Source organism: Triticum urartu, chromosome 2 (assembly GCF_003073215.2).
Source record: "Triticum urartu cultivar G1812 chromosome 2, Tu2.1, whole genome shotgun sequence".
Taxonomy (NCBI): Eukaryota; Viridiplantae; Streptophyta; class Magnoliopsida; order Poales; family Poaceae; genus Triticum; species Triticum urartu.
Window position 1 is genome coordinate 207,519,169 of NC_053023.1, and position 9,797 is coordinate 207,528,965.

At 44.4% G+C, this 9,797-nt stretch overlaps 1 protein-coding gene across 2 annotated transcripts; it reads right to left on the reverse strand.

Annotated features, from left to right (window-relative positions):
• Positions 1 to 393: 393 nt before the first annotated feature.
• LOC125536812 (protein ACCELERATED CELL DEATH 6-like) lies at positions 394 to 5,074 on the reverse strand. Of its 2 annotated transcripts, none has more exons than XM_048700082.1 (3): positions 4,133 to 5,074; positions 1,386 to 1,918; positions 394 to 1,253 (listed from the first exon to the last, which is right to left on the reverse strand). In XM_048700082.1, exons 1-3 carry the CDS (start codon positions 4,818 to 4,820, stop codon positions 528 to 530), a joined length of 1,947 nt encoding a protein of 648 aa, XP_048556039.1. In that variant the 5' UTR covers positions 4,821 to 5,074; the 3' UTR covers positions 394 to 527. The 2 variants fall into 2 exon arrangements, with proteins under 2 accessions (XP_048556039.1, XP_048556038.1); XM_048700081.1 differs by having other exon boundaries at positions 394 to 1,262; positions 4,133 to 5,059.
• Between the last annotated feature and the right edge of the window lie 4,723 nt (positions 5,075 to 9,797).

Genomic DNA, 9,797 nt, shown 5'->3' on the forward strand with positions numbered 1-9,797 from the left:
CGACTCCCTTCCCTCCCTACCAGGCCAGAAACGAGATTAATGGGCCAGCCAACTCCAACTTGGGCCAAGTTTGGCCTGTCCTCAACTCCCAATAGGCCAGAATCAACTGAAAAAGGCTGCCAGCCCATACGTTGCGAGAGAAAACTGGAGCTGGTACACCGAACGGTTTTCTGATCGCTAGCTTTCATTTCGGAAGCTGGCATACGAAACGGGAAGCTGGATTTCAGGAATTTCAGGAGTTGGGAAGCTGCCGAACAGGCCCTAAACAATTAGATACACAAGAGTACAAACATACAGATCTGAAAGCGAAGCAAATGGATGGTTTGAACCACGCATTTGATGTCCCGTGCACTGTGCACGGTAGAATTGCTTTCCTCACACCATTGGAGACCCTTGAATAAAGTTCGAACTATGTCACTGCGAGGCATAAAAAAAATACAAGCACGGATGACATTACAAACAACATCGAATACTTCTATATATACATACGAACGATAGTTGTTACACCAAGGCACACCCATTGCACTTCATAGCAATGCTAATAGAAAGATGAAGCTGTATGTAAATAGCATACCAAGCATCCTCCGCAGGATTAAACACGCAAAATTGGAGCCAATACCTACTGTAAGACGACTCCTTGTTTGTTGAGGCAAATGAGCCTTAAAAGCTCCTCTCCACCCCAATCGCCTTTTGATCGGCATAAACAGGAAGCCTAGCTGCCAATTAGATGGGTTGCGGAGCAAGAGAGTAGCGATGGTAGACATGCATACCACAATGGCGATCCGCTCACTAACTGGGCTCAAGACAACATAAGCTCCTAGTGCAAATGCTGCAACCATGCCTCTTGTCGCCTGCTCCATGCAAACTACAGAGAAGAACATGTAGAGTGCACGAAGCAGTGGATGAACATGATCCGAACCAGCATAGGTGAGCCAGATGGTGGACAACGTGGAGCCCACAAATGCAAGTGTGTTTGCCATCACAAATGCCTTGAAGGTGTATCTATGTGACAAAATTGGTGCACCAGCATGCGGATGGCCGTCAGATATGGTGCCACCGGGTAGGGTGAATACTGCTGCAAACGTGACTGTTGAGACAAGGACGGAGCCAACTACTAAATTCTGCGCAATGTTGCTGAATTTCTTTAGCTCGTTCCCAGAGGCTTTCCCAATGTGGAACTCATCTATGAAATGATCCAGGCGACGTGGAGTAAGGACAGCTCCTGTCCATGCTAAGCAGCGAAGTATAATGACCTGTGGATTCTATCAGAACAAATCAACATTTCAGAAAAACAAAGCAGCTGAACTGGAAATGTTCTACAGCCAAACAAGAATACACATTAAACTGTGCCAAGAAGAATAGATTAGTAGGCTCAAGAAGATTACCAGTGTATAACTCATCCCTTTGTCAGTTGCCAGTACCGCAAGATCTAAGGCAGTGAGGCCCTTGTTGTTCACTATATTTGGCAGTACACTTTTATTTGCCATCAGAAGGCTTACTATCATCTGGTCTGCATTCTTGACTGCAAGATGCAGAGCTGTATTCCCTTCATAATCCATGACATTCATCATTCTTTCGAGCTCTGGGGTACCACAGAAATGCCAAACAACTTTCCATTTCTTATACTCAACAGCAATATGTAAAAAATTCCTTCCTTTACCATCAAGCTTCTCATCAGAATCTGGGCAGTGTTTGCAGAGTTCATAGATTAGTTGACCATACCCCATTTTAGCAGCAACATGTACAGGAAACAATCCATTTGAATCTGGGACATATGCTGGAGAAGTATCATATCTCAGTAACAGCTTCAATGCAGAAATGTTTCCAGCAGATGCAACATAATGAAGAGGAGTGCTTCCTGAATCATCAACTTCTTTCACAAGTGCCGGATTCCACTGCAACAGTTCCTGTGTCATTTCTGTTACTAAAAACTTAGTAACCATGTCAACTACACAAAATCCAATTTAACATTCTAGGAAGATACTCCCTCCGGTCCTTTTTACTCTGCATATTAGGTTTGTCCGAAGTCAATCTCATCCAACTTTGGACAGCCCGGTGCATGTAGCTCCCGCTTGCGCAGGGTCCGGGGAAGGGTCCGACCACTTTGGGTCTATAGTACGCAGCCTTTCCCTACATTTCTGTAAGAGGCTGTTTCCAGGACTTGAACCCGTGATCTCATGGTCACAAGGCAGCAGCTTTACCACTGCGCCAAGGCTCCCCTTCCAATCTCATCCAACTTTGACCAAGTTTATATAAAAAAATTACAGACATTCACATAACAACACCAATATCATTAGATTCATCTTGAAATATATTTTCATATTATATTTATTAGATATTATAGATGCTAATAATTTCTAATATAAATTTGGTCAAACTTAGCAAAGTTTGACTTTTGGCAAATCCAATGTGCAGAGTAAAAAGGACCGGAGGGAGTACTATTTAGAATAAACAATAAAATAGTTTTTTTAATCTAACAATAAATTAGTGCTGGAATTAATATAACCCTTGTTGTCTTTTGAAGAAAAAAAAATTCTCATTCTATACATATTCACAGGATATTCAACGTGAACCAAACAATGTGTAAATGTATTGATTGTTCTGTAAAGTAGCAAAGATGCAAACAAAACAAAAGTAAGTAACTGATCAAATATGTCACTCAAGAACCAATCAGGAACAATGACGAACTTTCAAAATTCAAAAATCACTTTATGATGTCAATTACAAAAATGAACAGAGTTCTGAGGTAAATAATACACATGGTATCTTGACTACGTACGCTTACATGTACTCCCTCCGTCCGGAAATACTTGTCCGAGGAATGGATGTATCTAGATGTATTTTAGTTCTAGATACATCCATATGTATCCATTTCCACGACAAGTATTTCCGGACGGAGGGAGTATGTCCTATCTTCTACTACAAACTTAAAAAAAAAACAGCCCATGGTATTGGTATCTTACCTATGGATATACAACCAAGAAGATTTATCAACTCTATTTTTGGCAGGAAAACTGTATAGTTACCATACAACTATTAAGATTGATTAACACTACACTTACTATACACCTAAATTAAGTGTTCGCACAATGAAATTAGAGGGGGTGGCTGTCCCTAGGGGTAGCAGGCTATTTCGCATACTCAAATGTAGATGAAATATGAAAATCGTTCAGAAGTCACAGCGAATACGAATATTAGACTGAACTTTTGATTTCAATTGCAGTTTACAAGTTATCAAATTTTCAGTAGACTTAAATACGGAAGCTTTTATCTATAATGATTAAGTCCAAACAACTACATGTTTTGTAAAGTTCTCCGCCAAGTTCCGCTCTATCTTCTGATCCTGATCCTGAAAGGGAAAACCCCATCCTATCCTTTGATCCTATCTATCTTGTTCTTAACCCACGCAGATCCCATAATTACATTTCTTCAAGAAAATTCCCGTTATATTTACACATACTGGTATACATTTCCATCATTCCATACTTAGATATCCTTTTCAATCGGAATATAGGTTCTTTTTACATACTATTTAATTTTTTGGTCTCATGAGCCGCACTACCCATTTCAGTAGTACTATCCCAAACTCTAGTGCGTGCCAGAGTCACCAGAGTGTCTCCATCTCAAAAATAAAGAAAAAAGAAGGAATCATTACAGTCAGATCATATAGCGCCACAAACAGTAAAGTGCCTACCAACACATACCCCACTAGCCCAAATCAATCATGTTACCCTTGACAGCTTGCGCCATGCGAACCAGATACCCCGAACCCAACATTGCTAGTTGGTACTGTTCGAATTTAGTTGAGTACAAGCGTGAACCTAGCCTATAACTTCTTTTTTCTACTGAAATTTAAAGCAGAATCAAACAGAGCAGAACCTAGCTTACGCTAAAATTCAAAACAGAATCACCTGAAAGCAAATTGTTATATTAAAGAGAAACCAAGAAAGAGTACCCTACCGCTTGATTTAGAAGTAATTTCTAATCTCAACTGAGCTATAGTCCAACTAAAGATTATTTTCAGTCAATTACAGGTGAAGAAAATACTTCAGGCACACATCTTGCAGAGTTGCCAATAAGGCAATATAATAACCAACAAAATACACAAGGCGATGTCTCGTCAGGCACTCACCGTTACTCGTGAGGACAGCGGCGTGGAGCGCCGTGCGCCTTCCCGGGCCCGTGCACGAACACAATGTTGGCACCTCATCTTCGTCGGCGTCGGCGTTCTTATACGACTTGATAAGAACGCGCACCATCCCAAGTGATCCTGCGGCCGTCGCCATGTAAATCGGCGTCTCCCCCGCGCCACCGCACAGCCCCGCGAGCCCCGGGTCCGCGGCGGCCAGCGCACGCGCCGCGGCCTCGTGCCCGCCCCGCACCGCGTCGTGAAGCGCCGTCTCGCCGCGCTTGTTAGTGGCGCGGGTGAGGGCACGCAAGGACGGGGCAGAGGGGGAGGAAGCGATGAGGAGGGCGGCGACCTTGTGGGCCCCGGCGCGAGCGGCTAAGTGGAGCGGCGTGTCCAGAGCGGCGTTGCGCGCGGCGAGGAGGCCAGGGGCGCGGCGGAGGAGGAGCGCCGCGAGTGCCGCGTGCCCGCCGGAAGCGGCCACGTGCAGGAGCGTGTTGCCTCCTGCGGTGGTAGCGGTCTCGAGGTCGGGCGCGGACGGGTCCGCGAGGAGCTCCTTCACGAGCCGCCGCTCGTCGCCGCTGCGCGCCGCGCGGAGGAGTGCGGGCCTCAGGGATGGCGAGGTTGCCAGCGGCCGAGGCGTTGCGCAGGACGCGGTGGACGGCGGCGAGGTCTCTGCCTGGGGCGAGGACATCGTGTGCGTGTCGGTTGGGACGAGGGGGGAACGTGGGTGGTTTACTTCGGAAGATTCATGTCACTGACGAAGTGGCGATCGGTGACTTCCTGTGCTTCAAAACAGTGAGGAGGCAAAACTAAGTCGATACCATTTTCCTATCTGTCCCCCGGTGGTTTAATTGTGTACACATGCCCCTTTTCTTGGACCGCGTTCTTCCTTTCGTTTTTTTAACATCACTATAGACATAAACGCTCATATACACGTGTATACACTCATCCATATGAATGCATACACGCACACCCTATTCCTATGAGCGCCTCCGAAAGATTGAACCGGCATATCATCTTGTAATTTACGAAGTCGCTGTAGGCATCTCGTCATTTTGCTATGTACTTCCTTCCGTGACACATCCTGTATAACCTTGTTGGGTCGCATTTTCTAACGGTTTTACAGGACGTCAAAACATCCGACCCGACTAGGTTCGGTAAAAATGGCCCGACCTGTAAAATCTTTACGGGAGGCTCGTAAACCGTCCGCGATTCCGGTATATATGCCGGCTCTGGGACGATTTCGGCTTCCCATCCCTCTTTCCTCCATTAACCTTCATCGTGTTGCTTGCACTTTGGCGACAAATCGAGCGACTTCTGGTGTCATTTTCTAGCAAGATTAGTCACCTGAGGCGAGAGGGGGGCTCGGCGGCCGCGGCAGTGACCCACCCCGCAAGCGCCGCAACGACGCAAATGCTGGCATGCTTGCAACCAAGTAGAGGGGCCATGCTTTCGGTCTTCGGTTCGAGGGACTATTCGTGGACAGTTCGCGGGATGTACGATCTACACCGATATGTTCATCTTCCTCTTCAACTCGGTGACGGTAATGATCGTGATCTTAACCCGTTATGCATCTTCATATTGATCTTGGGTGTTTGTAGGCGCGGATTTTTTTTTGTTTTCTACTATGTTTCTCAACAACACATTAGGACATCTACAATGCTAGCCGTTTATACAGGCGCTTACCAGCAAAAAAAATTAAATATAGTAAAATAGAAAAGGCACCTAAGCGCCCTCGCATGCAATGGCGGATGCTTATTCTGTTGAGGAAATTAAACAACCAAGCGCTTCCAGCAGGCAGAAAAAGGAGCAAGCGCTCAACGCAACACCTTGCATCGACGCCGCGCGCAACACCAGGATTCAACCGATTAACTGCTAATTGGTAGGGAAACTAATCCTAGCACCCATCCTAAGCGCCCGCATTGGACATGCCATTATGCCAAGCAATCAGACACTTGTATCCCTGATTTCTTCTGATCGATCACATGATTCGGCAACCATCTTGACAACTAACATATGGTGTGTGGGTTTAGCATAGATCACAATGTTAAGTAGGGCCAAATGCCCTCCAAGTTAGATCATCCTTTTTGCCATGATGGAAAAAGTTTCATAATTTTATCAAAGGCGGGCTGCAATTTAGACTTGGCAGACATCCCATAGAAAGTTACAAAACAAGATATTTATAGGAAAAAACTAGTCAATATACACGATAGAGTAGCAACCACTAACTCTCTGCCTCAGTCTTCTACGCAGATCAGAATAACCAAGGATTTTACATAATTGATCAGCAGACCAAAGGCCATTCAGAGGATATTCATCACCTTTCTTGCAAAGTCATGGTCAATTCGAGATGGCCTAATGAACAAGATAATCTCGTTGGCATAGATATATAAACTTGCATGAGCGAGATCAATGCATGCATCGCAATGGCAAAGATGTGTGGTGAGATGTGATCACCCTGCCTAAATATAGTGACTTGCACGACATTGTTTCCCCCAATGCCACTGCAACCACTCAGAGTGCTTGCCAAGGAGACAAAATTGCAATCCACTTCACCCAATCTTCCAGAGAAACATTTTTCCTGGAGAACCTCAAAGAGGAAAACAAAGAAAGGAATTCAAATGTACGAGAGATTTCTAGTTTGAGAAGCACATGTTTAGCTTTTCCTTTGATGAATCTTGTGCAAATTGCCAACTAGAGTGAAGTTCTCATGAAGATTTCACCCCTTAATAAAATTTGATGAGTTTGCACTAACAAATCACCACCCGAGGCCTAAGCCTAACTAATGGTAGTTTAGAGACAAGCCTTGGAAAGGTATGCACTAAGTTGATTGGCCTATACGCTCCCACCCCCACCATGTTAGGATCTTTAGGTATCAACACTACTGCAGGATGCTGCTAGCGCGACACTACGATCAAAGACCCTTTGACGAAGTTGTGTGTGATGCATTATGGCAAACGGTGATGTAAAATAACTGTAAAAAATGCAAAACGTTTGCGATGGCGGATACATCAAACACGGTTCATATTTTAGTTGCGTGTGCGATGCGGGGCATACGGTTCAGTTCAATGAACTGTTTGCGATGAGGCAGAACAAAAGAAACGAGCAGCTAGATGAAGGCGTGTGTGATATACGACATACAATTTACTCGGATAAACTGTTTGTGACGAGGCAGAACAACAAAAATGGGCAGCCAGATGAAGGTGTGTGCGATATACGACATACAATTCACTCGGATGAACTGTTTGCATTGAGCCAAGAGAACAGAAACGGTTTAACTTAATAAGATGTGTGTGATACGCGACAAACAGGTCTGTAATCGGAAACGTGTGGGAAGACCGATCACAACACAGACGATTCTTGTTAACAAGCCGTGTGTGCTGTGAGCAAATGATTGCTGGTATACAATTGTTAGTGATTGATGAAATTATCACCGACAGGTTTCATTGTTTAGTCCACGTGCGATGTGATTTGCTCTGTCTACAGAACATCAACATATATACTTAAAAAGACAACATTGCAAAACTAAATTAAGCATACAATTACACAAGTGACTACACACATAACATTTCCACACACCAAAGTAAGCAATTACATGCATACTAAATTAGGAGAAACGAGTATCTAATCATCTACTTATTGTTGCGACGACGCTTGCCATTGCTCTGCTTCTGGCTGGATCCCTGGAAGTTTTGGGGAAGGAGGCACTTCCTTATGTCAACGATCCGCCTGTACATGTCGTAGCTCGTGTAAGCCTCCTTGGCCGTGTACACAACATGAGCTTTGTCGAGTTTCTGCATCCAGGCTGATACGTCCATTTGCATCATACTTTTATATTGATATTTACTACATTATAGGCTGTTATTACACATTATGTCACAATACTTATGCCTATTCTCTCTTATTTTACAAGGTTTACATGAAGAGGGAGAATGCCGGCAGCTGGGATTCTGGGCTGGAAAAGGAGCAAATATTAGAGACCTATTCTGCACAGCTCCAAAAGTCCTGAAACTTCATGGAAGCTATTTCCAGAATATATAAAAAATACTGAGCACAAGAAGTTCTAGAGGGGGGCCACACCCTGGCCACGAGGGTGGGGGCGCGCCCTACCCCCTGGGCGCGCCCCCTGCCTCGTGGGCCCCCTGGTGGCCCTCCGATGCCATCTTCTGCTATATGGAGTCTTTCGTCGAGGAAAAAAATCATAAGCAAGCTTTCGGGACGAGACTCCGCCGTCACGAGGCGGAAGCGAAACCAATCTAGGGCTCCAGCGGAGCTGTTCTGCTGGGGAAACTTCCCTCCGGGAGGGGGAAATCATCACCATCGTCATCACCAACGATCCTCTCATCAGGAGGGGGTCAATCTCCATCAACATCTTCACCAGCACCATCTCCTCTCAAACCCTAGTTCATCTCTTGTATCCAATCTTTGTATCCAAACCTCAGATTGGCACCTATGGGTTGCTAGTAGTGTTGATTACTCCTTGTAGTTGATGCTAGTTGGTTTACTTGGTAGAAGATCATATGTTTAGATCCATTATGCATATTAATACCCCTCTGATTATGAACATGAATATGCTTTGTGAGTAGTTACGTTTGTTCCTGAGGACATGGGAGAAGTCTTGATATTAGTAGTCATGTGAATTTGGTATTCGTTCGATATTTTGATGAGATGTATGTTGTCATCCCTCTAGTGGTGTCATGTGAACGTTGACTACATGACACTTCACCATTATTTGGGCCTAGAGGGAGGCATTGGGAAGTAATAAGTAGATGATGGGTTGCTAGAGTGATAGAAGCTTAAACCCTAGTTTATGCGTTGCTTCGTAAGGGGCTGATTTGGATCCATATGTTTCATGCTATGGTTAGGTTTACCTTAATACTTCTGTTGTAGTTGCGGATGCTTGCAATAGGGGTTAATCATAAGTGGGATGCTTGTCCAAGTAAGGGCAGCACCCAAGCACTGGTCCACCCACATATCAAATTATCAAAGTACCGAACGCGAATCATATGAACGTGATGAAAACTAGCTTGATGATAATTCCCACGTGTCCTCGGGAGCGCTTTCCTTCATATAAAAGTTTGTCCAGACTTGTCCTTTGCTACAAAAAGGATTGGGCCATCTTGCTACACCTTATTTACTTTTATTACTTACTACTCGTTACAAATTACCTTATCACAAAACTATCTGTTACCGATAATTTCAGTGCTCACAGAGAATACCTTGCTGAAAACCGCTTATCATTTCCTTCTCCTCCTCGTTGGGTTCAACACTCTTACTTATCGAAAAGGCCATGATAGATCCCCTACACTTGTGGGTCATCAAGACTCTTTTCTGGCGCCGTTGCCAAGGAGTGAAGCGCCTTTGGTAGGTGGAATTTGGCGAGGAAAAATTTATATAGTGTGCTGAAATTTACTGTCACTTGTTACTATGGAAAGTAATCCTTTGAGGGGTTTGTTTGGGGTATCTTCACCTCGTCCGGAACCACAATTAGTTACTCCTCAACCTACTAAACCTACTGAAAATGAAAATGTTTACTTCGAAATTCCTTCGGGTATGATAGAGAAACTGCTAGCTAATCCTTTTGCAGGAGATGGAACATTACATTCCGACTTACACTTAATCTATGTGGATGAAGTTTGTGGATTATTTAAGCTTGCAGGTATGCCCG

Excerpts from the sequence above, each read along its gene's own strand:
- LOC125536812 (XM_048700081.1), bottom strand. The coding sequence starts at position 4,820 with ATGTCCTCGCCCCAGGCAGAGACCTCGCCGCCGTCCACCGCGTCCTGC. Across the intron at positions 1,919-4,132 it reads CGCTGTCCTCACGAGTAACG|AAATGACACAGGAACTGTTG; the intron begins GTGAGTGCCTGA and ends TTTTAGTAACAG. Across the intron at positions 1,263-1,385 it reads AAGGGATGAGTTATACACTG|AATCCACAGGTCATTATACT; the intron begins GTAATCTTCTTG and ends TTGTTCTGATAG.